Source organism: Pezoporus wallicus, unplaced genomic scaffold, assembly GCF_028554395.1.
Source record: "Pezoporus wallicus isolate ANWC-B61680 ecotype Strahan unplaced genomic scaffold, APGP_CSIRO_Pwel_v1 contig_3487, whole genome shotgun sequence".
NCBI lineage: Eukaryota > Metazoa > Chordata > Aves > Psittaciformes > Psittacidae > Pezoporus > Pezoporus wallicus.
The window spans coordinates 176519-192376 of NW_026636018.1; the positions used below are offsets into that span (position 1 = coordinate 176519).

At 40.2% G+C, this 15858-nt stretch overlaps 1 protein-coding gene across 1 annotated transcript in view; it reads left to right on the top strand.

The window, feature by feature from the left end:
• Nucleotides 1-15858, top strand: part of OBSCN (obscurin, cytoskeletal calmodulin and titin-interacting RhoGEF) — a 152360-nt gene that overhangs the window by 67424 nt on the left and 69078 nt on the right. The window contains exons 36-45 of the mRNA XM_057398901.1: nucleotides 1674-1940; nucleotides 2967-3233; nucleotides 3826-4089; nucleotides 4700-4966; nucleotides 5348-5611; nucleotides 6542-6808; nucleotides 7875-8141; nucleotides 9449-9712; nucleotides 10444-10710; nucleotides 11548-11811. Coding sequence (XP_057254884.1) covers nucleotides 1674-1940; nucleotides 2967-3233; nucleotides 3826-4089; nucleotides 4700-4966; nucleotides 5348-5611; nucleotides 6542-6808; nucleotides 7875-8141; nucleotides 9449-9712; nucleotides 10444-10710; nucleotides 11548-11811 — 2658 coding nt within the window. The remainder of the gene's footprint in view (nucleotides 1-1673; nucleotides 1941-2966; nucleotides 3234-3825; nucleotides 4090-4699; nucleotides 4967-5347; nucleotides 5612-6541; nucleotides 6809-7874; nucleotides 8142-9448; nucleotides 9713-10443; nucleotides 10711-11547; nucleotides 11812-15858) is intronic.

A 15858-nucleotide genomic window follows, 5' to 3' on the forward strand; every position in this document is an offset into this window, starting at 1 on the left:
GCAGGTACAGGGAGGTTATTAATGTCACAGGCTGTGTTTAGCCTGGCCAGTGGGTATCCTGCATGCAGCTGGTATAATGTACTTGGGAAAGGGCAGATCCAAAGCTGCACTTTGATTAAAGTATTCAGTGTGAACAAAAAGCATTTGGGTTGTTGGAATAGCTAACCAGAACTTCAGAACATGAAGAAGGAAGGCAAGCTGCTCACACTGTTTATCCAGAGCACAAGCAAGCCAACCTAAAGCTGAGATCTGCTGTGCAAGGGAAGGGAAGACCTTGATGATGTAATGGTGATGGTTAACGGTCCCAATTTGCCACGTCTTTCTGTAGCACTAGGATGTTTTCTAAATACATGTTACACACAATAGAAAGATCTGTGTTGACTTCAGTAGGAGCTGGATCTCACCCATGGCCAAGAACAGTTTCCTGTTGGAAAAAAACCACATTCATAATGTTACATAGCAGTCCATTTTTTCCTTTCTCTGTGAAGGGTGTGAATGGATTTAGGATTTAAACACATGGATTCAAATCACCAGCAGATGTCAAGTCGTAAATGACACTGAGTATCTTCCTGTATATACTAGGGTGACATCGGAACAGCAAGGTGCAAAAATAGCACAAAAAAATAAAGTCAGTAGCCATGTGAGATTGAGTGTCCCAAACTAGAGGTAATAGAGAATAGGCTGCAGTTTTCCAATAGTCACAGGACACAACATAATGAATCAGTAGCTGACTTGCATATTTGTAAGCAGAAGCCCGGAAGAAACTGGGGGTGTTTCATGATCTGAGGGAAAAAAATTTCAATTGAGTTTTTTCCCCAATAAGTGCTTTTCCTACACTAGCTCACCTTAAAGCCTGAATGCAGGCTGTGACAGAGCCTGCATAGGAATCTTAATAGGGACACTTTCATGTGCAGCTGTGCTTTCCTCTCCATGTTTGCTCTGTGCTGGTTTTAAGTTTGTATTCATGTTGAATAAAACTATGTTGTGTGTTTTTTTTACAATGATAATACTGCTGGTCATGATAGAGAGTGCTTTGCTCATTCCCATGTCCTCTGTGTTACAGAATCATAGAATGGTTTGGGTTGGAAAGGACCTAAAGATCATCTCATTCCAACCCCCTACGATGGGCAGGGACACCTCACAGTAGACCATATTGCTCAAAGCTCTGTCCAGCCTGGCCTTGAACACTGCCAGGGATGGAGCATTCACCACTTCCCTGGGCAATCCATTCCAGTGCCTCACCACCCTCACAGTAAAGAACTTCCTCCTTATATCTAGTGTTAGTTATGCTCAGAGAAGTTTTACATTTTTTGTGCCAGTGGTCTAGTTCTCACCACGCACCTGCAACGCTGCAATGCACTGCTTGTGTAATATGTGCATAGTGCATATCCAGTGCAGTGCAGCACCTGCCACTAATGTTTATAATGACAACAGTAGTAGTAGCAAAGTCTTTGATAGTGCAGATAGTGGTTAAAAGGAAAACAAGCGTATGGTCTCAAATTCTGTTTTGCTGCTGTAGAGCGCTGGCAGGCAGATGTCAGAATCTGCTTACTCTTTGTTAGTGATTTTCCGTTCCTGTGGTTTTCTAGCTTAATAACAAAGTCTGAAATAAAAACAGAAAAAGTATTTCTGATCTTGTGTGTTCCTTAAACATTTGCAATATTCTTTTTCAGAAACACCAGTTCTTTTCAAGCAAGAGCTCCAAAATGAAGAAGCTAAAGAAGGAAAACAAGTCAAGCTGACCTGTGAGCTCAGCAAACCTGATACCCCAGTGAAATGGATGAAAGGAGACACCGTTATCTATGCCAGTGAGAAGTATGAATTTAAGCAGCATGGTACTGTGGCGGAGCTCATTATTCGAGATGTCAAATCGATAGATTCTGGAGAATATACCTGCAGCACTGGGAAACAGAAGACCACTGCTCAGGTGAAAGTAAATGGTAGGCAGATTTACGTACATTCCCACACATTTTTAACACATTGGTTAATAGGTCTTCTATTTTAAAAAGTCACATAGCAACTCTCTGTGTTATTTTGTGGCAATGTCATCTACAAAGTCGTATGTAGCATTCACAGGTAACACTGCATACTTGTAAATACTTCTATATATATATAACGCATGTAATCTCACGTTACATGCCTGGGATTTTAAATATGTAATTTCCCACAAAGCAAAAAGTAAGTAATGCAGAGGGTTCATTTTCTATATCTTACATTGCATAATTCCTGACCTATCAGCTATTTTGCATGGCTGTGATTAAGACTGGAGTCAGACATGGAGACCAGGAGCATTGGAGCATAAGAAGATGAAAACAGAAGTCCAGTCACTGCAAATTGCAGGTGGTGAAATGATGAATGTTTAGGCCCCTTAATTACCCAAAACATACTCTTAAAAGGCTCTCAGATGCCATCTGCACTCCCCAATGACCTTAAACAAATACAGTTCCTATAATAGTATAGCAAAAGTAGTATGTGCTAGAGCAGAAAGCAGGAGAGATATAGGGCATGAATGTTGTCTTGGAGCCCTGTAGCTGTATCATCATCATCAAATGGTTTGGGTTAGAAGCGACCTTAAAGCTCATCCAATTCCACCCCCCCTGCCATGAGCAGAGACATCTACCACTAGACCAGGTTGCTCAAAGCCCCATCTGACCTGGCCTTTGTTAGGTGAGGATGCCGAGAAGACTATGAAGGGGTCCTTATTAAAGATGAGAGAAACCTCCAACATATTCCCAAGAATCTACAGTGAGGTGATAACATCTGAGGGAGAGATTTCCTCCCGCTCCCAAGCAGAATAACTTTGATGCCACATACATGAAGTGCACTTTGATGCCAAGGGAGGGTCTCGGGCTGCTCAGCTCATGTGGAAAAAGGCTGGTTTTAAGAAGTAACAGCTGTAATGGGCCATTTGCTATACAGCAGGTCAAGAGGGCATGTTCTAATCTTTGGTTCTTTTGGTTTTCTAGCTGTGCCTGTCCTTTTCAAACAAGCCTTGGAAAACACAGAAATGGAAGCAGGGAAATCTGTCTCCTTACGCTGTGAACTCACAAAAGCTGATGCCACTGTGGTGTGGAAGAAGGGAGAAGCCACACTCCAGGCAAGTGCCAAATATGAAATGAAGCAGAAGGGGACAGTGGCAGAGCTGGTGATTCATAATGCAGAACCAGAAGATGCGGGAAGATACACCTGTGACACGGGAGACCAGCAGACGACAGCCCAAGTCACAGTCCATGGTAGGAATATGACACCTGCTTGTGACCATTTCTTATTGTTCATGCCTTGGTCCTGCTAGCTCCTGCATATTTATACTGAACATTCAGAGAAAAAGGGATCAGTACAAACAAAAGGCAGCTCTGGCTTGGTCTTTTGTGTTTTTTGGGATGATAACTTCATGCTAAAACATAGCAAACAAATATATATGATAAAATATCTTTCCTTCCTTCTGAAATAACTGTTTTGCTTTCTGCTCTGGATAGAGGTGTTTGGGTGAGCTCTAAGCCAGGAGGTAAAAGAAGGGCTTCAGTTACGTGTTCTGTTAAAGAATATGCAATTCATTTCTGTGCTTTCCTCTGTGACCAGCAGGATTTGGGTAGCAGAAGGGGTAATTACTTTGATATTCTAATTATTGGAAAATCATTGTTTTGGTTTTATTCCCCCCCCAAACTCATGGTGTGCTATTGTAAGCGCAAGTAGAGTCCTGGATATGCAGGTAGGTCAGAGCTTATTAGCTGTGCCAAGAGAATTTGTTTCTACTTTAGGTCCCATATAAGGTCACCAGTTGGTAATGATGCTCCTAAAGTAAAATGAGAATGCTTCATTCCTCAGCTGTCTCTGTGCTTGTTAAAGAAGAGCTGAAGAACGTAGAAGCTGTGGAAGGTGGGACAGCCACCCTGCAATGCCAGCTGAGCAGAGAGACCCCTGTGGAGTGGAGGAAGGGGCACACCCTTCTCCGGCCAAGTAACAAGTACAAGATGAGGCAGGAGGGCACGGTGGCTGAGCTGCTGATCCACAATCTGGACCTAAGGGATGCTGGAGACTATACATGTGTAGTGGGGAACCAAAAAACCACAGCAGCTTTGTCAGTGAATGGTAAAAAGTCAGAAATAACCTGTGAAACTCTGGAAAGTTTCTGTCCGTCTCTTCTCTCCTCCTCTCTGTACATTCCCTCACATTCTCCTCCTCACTGTACCTTCCCTCACAGCATCATGTCATTCATGTCCTGCTTCTACTTTTTTCATCTTTCTACTTTTTCATGTTGCCATGTCACTTCTTTCCCCAATTCCCATCCACACTCAGCTTTCATTATGCCTGCTATTGAACGTGTGTGTGTTTCACTGTCTTTTTACCTTTCCTCAAGTGAAGGGTGCTAACATGCACGTATGTGTTCCTGAACTAGTATGGAAACATAAGATTCCTTGGGATTTTTTGTTAGGGAGGGTTCATCGCCTTTAATGATGAGAATGAGTTTGTCATTTGTATGCATGATCCCAGTCAAGATCATGCATGCTTTGATTCCTACAGAACAATTTACTAGATAATTTTTTTTGCCATCTACAAGAAAAGAAAGGCAGGATGTGATTAAGGATAAGGGTGTTGGAATAAGGCTTAGGTAGTCGTATTGTAAATCATGATTCAGCCTCTGACCAGAGATCTCAGCAGGGCCTTGGGTTGCAACCCCTTTTCATTCTGCATCTCTCAGCCCTACCAGTCCGTTTCAAGAAAGAGCTGAAGAATGAGGAAGCCACTGAGAGCGGGACGGCCACACTGCAGTGCGAGCTGAGCCAGGCAGCGGGCTCGGTAGAGTGGAGGAAAGACGGGAAGGTGCTGATGCCAGATAGCAAATACAAAATGAGACGGGAAGGGCGTTTCGTTGAGCTGGTTATCCAAGACCTAGACTTGACAGATGCTGGGAGCTATACCTGCGTGTGTGGAGACCAGAAGACAACAGCTGCTTTGAGAGTAAATGGTAACCATTCTACCCATGTTTCTCATTAAGCCTCAAACTTAGCATATTTGGCAGTATTTGTTGGTCATCCAAAACTTGGTTAGCGTGATTTCTTAGAGGTTTCATGCTCTCGGCTGTGTGGTGTGAAAGAGCTACTCTATTAGAGAACATTCTTTTGCACTTTTTTTTTTTTTGCTTTGAGACAGCACAGCTATATTGTATATTGTTTTCTCTAATTTATTTCTCTCTACTCTATGAGGTTTTAACCCCTTTCAACTGTGTCCACCTAGCAGTAGTGCATTTTTTGTTAAATGTGTATAATACAGCTCAGTAACTCACAGCAAAATCCAGTTCATTTCACTATAGTGCTGATTCCTTCTCTGTTGGTATTGCACCCTTCAGCCTTGCCTATCCTCTTCCAAGAAGAAATATTGAACAAGGAAGCTACAGAGGGGGAGACAGTCACTTTGCACTGTAAACTGAGCAAATCAGCCGTGGTTGAGTGGAGAAAGGGGAATATGGTCCTCAAACCAAGTGAAAAATACAAAATAGAGCAGGATGGTCCCTTTGTGGAGCTGATGATCCGGGATTTGGATTTGGCAGATGCTGGTGATTACAGCTGTGTGTGCGGAGATCAACAGACTACAGCTGCTTTGGCAGTTAATGGTAAAAAGAAATTCTTCACCCATGCTCCAAGTAAACCTGTATAGTTCTCTTTCCTCCCTTCCTCTTTCTCTCCTGCTTCATCTGGTCCCTGTACACTTTCTATCCTTCATCCTGCTGATTAATTTTTCTATCCTGTTTTCCTTCTTTTTCTCTCCTTTCACACGGTGCCCTCTTGATGTGCTATTTGTCTTCCTAGGTGCTATATTCAAATGATAAGCAGAGTACAGGTCGCTAACTCAACACAATCTCTCTAGTCCTGTGTAGCTACTTGTCGGAAAGTTTTCCCATGGGGATTGGTCCAAAAGTGGGAATTAAATTTACTTTTTGTAACTTACACTGTTACACTTGTAGCTCCTAAGAGTTAGAAGTTTTGTCAATGTAAGGTGATACACAAGGACTATTTTAGCCTTTTATGCTCTCGCTGTTCCTAGCCCTTTTAAACCAATTTTGGCCTTCCTCTTCTGAACCATATACTTTATCTCTGTAGAAAGCTGACAGCACATTAGTTACTGCTCTTTTTCAAGGAGCTCTATTTACAAAAAAATACAGACAGTGCCATGAATCAGGCACTTCTGTAGAACTGCTTCTTTTCTCAAGGGAAACAAGGGAAAGCTCTGTGTTTCATGTTGAAATGCAGCCTCTAATTTTTCCCCTTTGATTTTATGGGGTATAAAGTACAGGGTAGATGGCTCATCAACTAAGTTTGGAGATAGACAGACTTGCTTTTAAAGCAAGTTTTAAACTGAGAAGACCAAAAATCAAAAATCAGTGTGAGATCTCATTTGAAATGTTAGACATTTGAACAAAATTCTGGTGTATGAAGGTCTTGTGGCTTCAGTGACACGCAGCTTCAAGGAGATGAGAGTGAGTAGATTGTAGGTCAGGCTTTCTCAGCTTTGATGCCATGTCTGTATTACATTTACTCTGCAGTCCTGCCTGCTCTTTTCACCAAAGAACTGACTGATGAAGAAGCCACAGAAGGTAAAACTGCCACTCTGCACTGTGAGCTGAACAAGGCTGCTGCTAATGTGGAGTGGAGGAAGGGACTCAAGACCCTCAAATCAAGTGACAAATACAAAATGAAACGTGAAGGTGGTGTTGCTGAGCTTATAATTCAAAATCTAGATGCAACGGATGCTGGAAATTATTCCTGTGTGTGCGGAGACCAGCAGACAATGGCAGTTTTAACAGTACATGGTAAAACAAACAAAATAAGACACATCCTGAAATTAACTATCCTGTTATCTCTGTTCATTTGGAGAGATACCTGGTTACACTACCATCTCCTTCCTTCTATCAGACCCTTATCCACAGCTTACTGACACCAATAAAGTGCTCACATTGGTGTCAGTGCAGCTGGGGTGCGTAGCACAAGAGAGGTATCTGTACAAGCTCAGAGTATAGGCAACTAGGATTGCTGCTACTGTTTTTATTAGGATCCATCATTTTGATTTTGCCTTGGAAGTTCCTTTATTAGACTTCCCATTATTCTCAAGCCCATTAAAATGGGTTGCCTCAAAGGGATTATGACTTAGGGATTTTAAAGTTTAGTAAAATTCTGAAAGGTAGGTTATTCCCTGGAATCTTATTCCTGTACTCCATTCCTGGGACCACAAGGTGCTTTTATACCTACGGCCCAGTTGTCATTGCATTCAGTTGTTGTCCTGTGTAAAGGAAGCACAAATGTTCTAAGGGGTGACTATTCTTAGGGAGATCTTTGATTTTTACTGCGACTGACATGTTTGAAAGTATATGTCAGCTCAGGTGAAAATCCTTGTTTGTATTGAAATGAACAATTTCATTTCAAACTGGCATTTAGAATGAAACTCTAGTGTTTCATTTTTTTAATGTACAATGTATTTCTGTTTGCTTAAGCATGTGAAAACATAGCAAATGCCCTCCCATTCTGGTTTAAAAAGTCATGTAAGAAAACCTTTTTTTTTTTCCCCCAGAAATTTCAAATTAGTATTTGTTCTTTTTGCTTGAAATTTCATAGGAAAAGAAATTGGGTTTTCTACTTCTGTTTGTATTGATTTGTGCCTCTGAGTACATGTAAAACACTCTACAGATTACTGCAAGCATTGAATGCTTTCCTGTTTATGACATTTCTTTGCTCATACTAATTCATTGAGACTACTGCGTGTCTATGTTCTTGTACTGGTAAATCAGTTCAAGAAAAGATGGACATGGAAAACTAGGCATCGATGTTTAATTTTATCTTTTTGGAGCATTACATCTCACTGCTCATATTGCTGTCCTTCAGCTTTGCCTGCATTTTTCAAAGAAGGATTGAAGAACAGAGAAGCCACAGATGGTGCAACAGCCACTCTGCACTGTGAGCTGAGCAAGGTCGGTGTTCCAGTGGAGTGGAAAAAAGGGGACAAAACACTCAAACCAAGTGATAAGTATAGGATGAGACAAGAAGATACTGCTGCAGAGCTGTTGATCCGAGATCTGGAGGTAGAAGATACAGGAGAATATACCTGTGTGTGCGGAGATCAGAAGACCTCAGCTGTCTTGACAGTCCATGGTAAAAAAGCCATTCTCGATTATGATAGCAGTATCTCAAGGAGATCCCTTTTCTCTGAGAAGTTTCTTTTCCACTTATTTTGATTCTGCAGGATTTTCTTGGATTTCTGTTTGTGTTCCATCCCACTTCTGTTAGTTTCATCCCATCTGTCTATTAATTTGAAATTGATGGCTTTATAAGCAAAGTAAAGAAGAGTTGTGAGAATTTCTTATCTTAGTGTTCACTTTTTAAGAGTGAAAAAGGCACCTGTATCTAAGGCCAAGAGTGAGAATACTTCCAGCAGCAAGATTATGCTCAGAGGGTTTGTCCTTATGTCTCACTAGCATCAGTGGCTTTTGGTCCTTGACTTGAAGGAAAGTTATTTAAAAATGCAGAGCTCACTTAGTGAGAGGATTTTCCATTGAGGAATGAATGACTATTGTCTTCTGCAGGACTGTGATATATTCTGTCAAGGAAATGGTACTTAAGAAAACCACCAAAAATCCAAACAACACCCCAAATCATTATTCCTAAGGTCCTGATTTAGGGAGTAGTGAAACAGATTTTGTTCCAGTCTCTGTGAGTAGCGATGAGCGTTAGTTACCCCTCCCGAAGAATCAGTTCCAGTAGATGAAAGGGTAGTTTTGATTTGAGATACATCTTAAAGATAAGGTGCTTCGAAGAACAGGGAAAACACTGTGGAGGCAAAATGCACAGATTTTCTGCATGTTTTTGCTTCTTCTTTCTCCCAGCTGGAGGTTCTTTCTTCCCTGTGCAAGTTGCTCCCTTTTTGCTTTAGTGGCACACCACAAGACAACTTGGTTAATGCTGCTGCTAAAAAATAACTATCCTGTGTTCCTGATATTAGAGCAGTTATGTTATTGGAAACTGTGGCTTAAAAGTTCACCTGAAGCTATATTATTAATTTTTTCTCTGACCCAGGAACATAAAACATGATGTCAGGAAAGGAAGAGATCTCCAGGTAGAGATCTTGCGCTGGCGGTGCTGTTAACTGGGGCAACAACTTTCAATCAAAAGTCAAGCCATTAATGTTGAAGACAGATGATTTCAGGCTAAAATAGGTAGAGAGGACTACTGGAACCAGCTGGGAATTAATGAGCATGCTGCATAAGTCAACATTAGAAGCAGGTCATGGTGGCAGTTATTTCTATGAGATCCTGCAATAGTTTTCTAACAGATGCAATTTTCAAGACTATATGATTTGTTTTCCTTTAGTAGCGAAGGACTGGGTGCAGGACCTAATGCTAAGTTCCTCAAGGTCTGGTTAATGGTTTTGACATCCTTTCTGTTTATATTGCATCCCATAGCTTTGCCTGCACTGTTCAAAAAAGAACTTGTCAATATAGAAGCCACAGAAAACAAGACAGCTGTTCTACAGTGTGAGCTAACTAAATCCACTCCAGTGGAGTGGAGGAAAGGGCTAAAGGTCCTCAAGCCTAGTGAGAAGTACAAAATGAGACTGAAGGATACCATTGCTGAGCTGACAATCCATAGCCTGGAGGAACAAGATGCGGGAGATTACACATGTGTGTGCGGAGACAAGATGACTACTGCCTCCCTGACAGTGCATGGTAAAATACATGAATTTAGTAGGAATTTTCTTCTTTGTCATCTGTGGTCTCATGCAGGATCACAAACTGCTCTTAATCTCATTTATTACTTTAAATTTTTATGAAAGCTCTATCAATCATTGGGAATATCTTTTACTGAAAGTCATTCACTTAGGACAGGTAAATAGCATCATGTAGTCTTTTCTGTCCATTCTCTTTCCTGTAAATGGAATCTGGAAGCAGATAATGAAGAACTTGATGTAGTCATAAATAGCACTTGTAGTATTTCCGTTAATTAATTTACTTAGGTCATATCACTGAGATTCAACTTTTCTCTTGGATGGAATTGAAAGGTGCTCTGTTACGATAACAAATGAGATAGGCAGGTGAGCACGATGCATTGCAGCTTGTAATTGGACACAACATAGTGTTCATTTTTATTGTTAATATGGTCTTAAGACAGAGCTGTGCATAGTTCCTTGAAAGCCTGGGATCAGATTTCTGTTCTTATATCTTAAAATAACTTTAAAGCATACCTTCTGGTACTGAAATTTTTGGTTTTCAGTTGTGACATACTGAATGTGGTGTGTTGCAAAGCATAAGGCAAGGATGCCCCTGAAATCATTGCTTGCCTCTCAGATACTGTATAGTGTAAAACTGTTAAGAGATTAAAGGCTTTTAATCCAGTGGAGCAGTCAAGATACAGTATTTAGTCGATTTTAAAGTGCTCTCTCTTCACCTGTGATCTTCAGCCCTTCCTCCACATTTTAAAAAAGAGTTGAAGAACATGGAAGCCACAGAAAATGGCACAGCCACTTTCTGCTGTGAACTGAGCAAGCCCGTAGCTGCTGTGGAATGGAGGAAAGGAGGCAGAGCCCTGGAGATGAATGAGAAGTTCACCATGAAATGCGAGGGCACAGTTGCTGAGCTGGTGATCTGTGATTTAGATCTGACAGATGCTGGAGATTACACATGCTGTTATGGAGATCAGAAAACCACCGCCGTGCTAAAAGTGAATGGTAAAAAAAAAAAAAAAAAATAAATATATATATATATATAAAAAAAAATAAGTGGATAATTTTCAACCAGCTGGGTTTTTAAGAATATAGTAGTATCAGCTTTGAAATTGCAGCCCCATTTCTGATGAATTTAGTAACATGTGTCTGGATATGAGCATGAATGCCTGAATGCACTGGTATCAGACATAGAACAAGTGTTCATTGCAAAAATGTCAGATATTCATCTGGGTACTAACTCATTTCTTTGATTCTCATGTTCAGTAGTAGTTGCTAAGAAAGGAAAATCATATTGTCATGATGTTGGTTGTAAAGGTACTACAATCCTAAAGTTGAGAATATTACCATTTGGTGATGAGATATTTTTGATATGGTTTTAGGGTTTCAGAATAATTAGATGGTCAAGTTCTGCTAGAACACTATCTGAGGAGAAATCTCATGGAAAATGAGATTGGTGCCTCACATATAGTTTCATTTATGAGCTTTCGGTAATGATTTGCACTGTGGTAGAACTTAGGTGCTTTATTTTCCATTATGGTAAGCATTACTCAAAGTAAGGTAGGGCTCAGTCTTATAGAGTCTGAAGAAGTTGAGACTGGTTTGATTCTCCATTTCATGCCATAGACCATACCATTAAAAAAAAAGCTCTGGCTTATGGATAAGGTGGTTTCCAGCTTTCCAAGGTCACTGGTTTATGGTTCTCAGAGTGGTTATCACTCAATCTTGATTAGGGAAGGCTTTGCTCATCACATATGATTGATAGCGGTTGATAGACCACAGATAAATCATTACTTGAATAGCTGTCACTGTCATACATTCTGCTCATTTTGAACTCCTCAGCCTTGCCTGCACACTTCAAGACAGAGATGAAAGATGAAGAAGCCACAGAAGGTGGAACAGCCACTCTACAATGTGAGCTATCTAGGACTGCCTCTGTGGAGTGGAAAAAGAAACACAAAGTGCTCAAATCTAGTGAAAAATATACTATGAGACAGGAAGGTACTACAGCACAGCTGCTGATCCATACTTTAGAAGTCAAGGATGCTGGGGAGTATACTTGTGTGTGTGGAGATGAGAAGACTACTGCAGCACTGACAGTGCATGGTAAAGAACAGAAATGAACAATTTTTGTGTGATATTTCTCTTTTCTCCTCTGGAAGCCTCAATACTGACACACAATGAATTCTTTCTCTAATCTTGCCATCACTAATTCTGTTAGTAACAGATTTTCTTGGGTTTATTGTGATTTTTTAATCTGGTTCTGATAAGAATTGTAGTTCCATTGATTATACTAACATTTTCCCTGTTTTCCTTGCTCTTGTTGGTGTATGGCTATACTACTTTGCACCACACTGAAGGCTAAAGGATGCCCCGTGCTTGTGTTTTTTTTCTGTTTTACTTAGTTTTGACTTGAGCCAGAGAGATGGAGCAGCAGGAACACTCGAACTTCTTAAAAAGAGCAATCTTAGATTTCAAGTTACAGCAGAACTTGACAGATACTTTTAAATAATGCAAACAAAACTTGACTCAATGCAACTTTTTTATATAACTCTGACCAAGGATGATGTAGACATGTATTCTGGTATTGCATAATACTTAGTGTTATAGTGAAAGAGGACTTCACAGTACCCGGTCAAATTCATCTGCAAACTTTCTTTGAAAGAAAGAAACTTTATTTCCACAATTAACACAGGACAATAAGAAGTAGTTTTAGCTATCTTTCTCATCTGGAAATTCAGTAGGTTAATAAATTGATTTCATAGAATCACAGAATCGTTTGGATTGGAAGGGATCTTAAAGCTCATTCAGTTCCAACCCCCTTGCCGCAGGCAGGGACTCTTTCCACTAGACCAGGTTGCTCCAAGCCCCATCCAACTTGGCCTTGAACACTGCCAGGGATGGGTCATCTACTGTCCATTCTTTCCTTCCCACTTTAAAATTGCTTTGCTTTACTGCAAGATGCCCAGACATTTTTATGTTCATATTTACCAATAAACAAGGGTGGCTTCAGTCTTGAACTTCCAATTTAAGCATAGAAAGAAAAAGTTGGAAAGGACCTCTACAGGTCATCTAGTCCATCCCTGAACCCCAAGTCACATTCATCGCTATCTAGCCTGCACTTCAAAACCTACAGTGGTGAATAATTTGCAGTTCCCCTGGACACACATTCCACTGCCTGGCTATCATTACTGGCAGAAAGTTCTTCCTTATTTCAATAAAAGTCTTTCTTAAGCTCATAGAAATGGACAAAATACTTGCTTTTTTTCCTCTTTGTGAAACTATTTTACAGATTTGAAAACTTTCATCATGTCTCCCATCTGTCTTCTCTTTTCTGGACTAAGCCCCTTCCATCCTTTTACTCTTTCTTTATAGGTCATGTTTGCTAGACTTCAGATCATCTTTGGTGCTTTCTGGACAATCTTCTGTTAATCCACATCCTTGTAGAAATGTGGTGACCAAAAGCAGGCTACAGTGCTCCATCCAGGGCTTTGCCAGAGTGGAGTAGGATGGAAGGACTTCATGTGTCTTGCATGTGACACTTGATTTTATACATCCCTCTTATGATGATGGCTTTGTTCAAATCAGAGTTGCATTTTTTTGACTTGCGTTTGCTCCATGATCTCTTGTAACCCCAAATCCCTCTCTGCAGATCTGCTGCCAACTTTTGTTCTCCACCTTGTATTTGTGTTTACTGTTCCTAAATAGGGTATTTTGCACCTGCTCTTGCTAAATTGCAGACTTTTTATTTTCATTGCTGCTTCATCAAGATCTTATTATCCTAACTCAGTTTAACAAAGTGCTTTCACCTTCTCTCCCTTCCCACCTTAAGATCATCTCCAAAGTTAATGACAGCTCTGTATTTCATTGTCTAAATCACTAAAGAGAATGCTGAATAACAGTGGACTCCAGAGCACTGAGGAAGTCTGCTCAGCTTGTTCTTTCATTGTGAGTTTAAATCACAGTTGAATATTATTTGACTGTGTTTTTCAAATTAATAGTGCTCCCTACTGCAATTCCACCTATACCTAAGTTCAAGTAAGAGCTTTACTAAAATAAAAGTGTACAGCATATACTGTGTCTTTCTATCAGTGGAGGTTATTAATCTATGCCAAGAAAAATTACACTGGTCCACTCCTTCACTAAGAGAAAAGTTTTTGGCAAGTCCATGTATATTGCTACAATGTTTTTCAAAGAATTAAAGGTAAGCTGAAATAATAGCCATAATTTCTTGGATCCTCCCTCTGCCACCCCCTTCTTCAGTCTTTTTCCAAGACAAGCACTGTGAATGGGATTCAGCTTGTAAATCAGGACTGGTAAGTACTCCTAAATTTGCATTTTTGTCAATGGAGATCTAGTCAACACAGCTGATGGAACTCAGGGAGGCATCCAGTTCCCCTTATAGCAGACCTTTACATTTGGTCAGCAGATAGTTCTATTGGCTCTGCTGACTTTGCCTGGATCTTTCTTGATTATCTGGCAGCTCAGACTCTTGGTTTACATGTTAAGAACTAAATGTGTCTATTTCAATCTGTAATTCCTTTTTTACCCCTGAGTTGCTATTTTTTCTGTACTTGTGAAGCATCACCCATTCTCTTTGATTCCTCCAGTGTAATGTCTGATATTGGTTGAGCTTGTAGGTTAAGTATTCCAGGATAAATTTCATCATACCAGGGTGCTTTGAGAATGTTTGGTTTATTTAAATGTTCTCTAACCCTTTTTTGATTTTCCTAGACAGAATTCCTTTTACCTTCTTAGCTATCATTATCTTTTATATTAAAGAAGAAAATCAAAGTAAACACTTCAACTTTCCCTGTGTCACCCACCGTCAATTTACTTTCCTGAAAAAGAGCTAAACCAAATACTCCCTTGTTGTTTTTCTTCCTTCTAATCTACTTACCTAATGTTGTAGTATTATTTCTGTTTCTTTCTAGTTCAGGCTGGCCAGATTTCCTAGAATTTGTATGCTAATATTTTGATAAAGCCAAGAGCCACAAGTTGAACTGTGAGTTGAGGACACAGAAAACTCCTGGAGTAGTGATCTTGCCACCCAGTTGCTGGACACAGCTACATACAGCACACATCTCTCTCTGGAGACATTTGATATTGGCATAATTTTGCAATTACCTTTCAGCCCCTCTTTCATGTTGATTTCTTTGTCCATGAGATGACAGAGTCCAGGAATGCAGAACTGCCCTTGACCTTCCTGAGATATGCAGAGAACCCCTCCTTTCTGGTTTTCCCTCTACATTCTGCAGTTGTTTTTTTCTCTCTACTCACATCAACCCCCTGTATTTTATAGGTATTTTGAGCTTCAGGACATTAAAATATTTGTGATTTAGTCAGACTATTCCTGATGGTCCTTGGAGTGAGGTAGTCTCTATAATTATGCCCTTTCTTTGAGAATTTTTCCACTCTCTTAAACTACCTTGTCCTTTAAGTTTGCGTCTGCTTGATGTTAAGTAACAATTCTTGAATTACTGAAGCTTACTTTCTTGCTGCCCACAGAATTCCCTTTTGCTCTTCTCCATCACTACTTGTCTTAAAATCCAAGAGCTCCTGCTTCATAATCAGTGTCTCCCAATTATGCTCCTCATCCATATTCTAATACATTTATTTCTTGCTGGTCAGAGTCAGGACCTGGAGATCCTCATGTTTTTTCATATCTATTCTATATCCAAAAGTGGTTCCCACCCCATTACAAAGACAGGAGGTTTTGTCCCATCCTACTGCTCCATGGTGCTATCCAGTCTGTTCTGGTTTCAGTTTATGATTTGAATGATACTATTAGTTGTTCCAAAAGGGATAGGGTGTTAGGTGAGGGTCTTATATCAGATTTCCACAATGGAGGCATCCTCCTTCTTTTTTCATTCTATTATTATCAAAACACTTTCAAGAGGTCTCTCTGATTCTGCTCTTCAGCCTCATTCTAACTCTCAGGCTGTCTATAGATATTCTTAATATGTGAGGTAAAACCTTTTTAGTTTTTCCTTTAGCTATTTTTCCTGATCATGGTGTAACCTGCTATATCAATTTCCCAGGCTTAATTTTACAGAGAATTCCCACCCCCCCCCCCCCCCCCCTCGCTCTTTATTCTCCATACATCTCTAAATCAATCAGCAAAAAATGGCCACTGTATGATGCACATTAGTT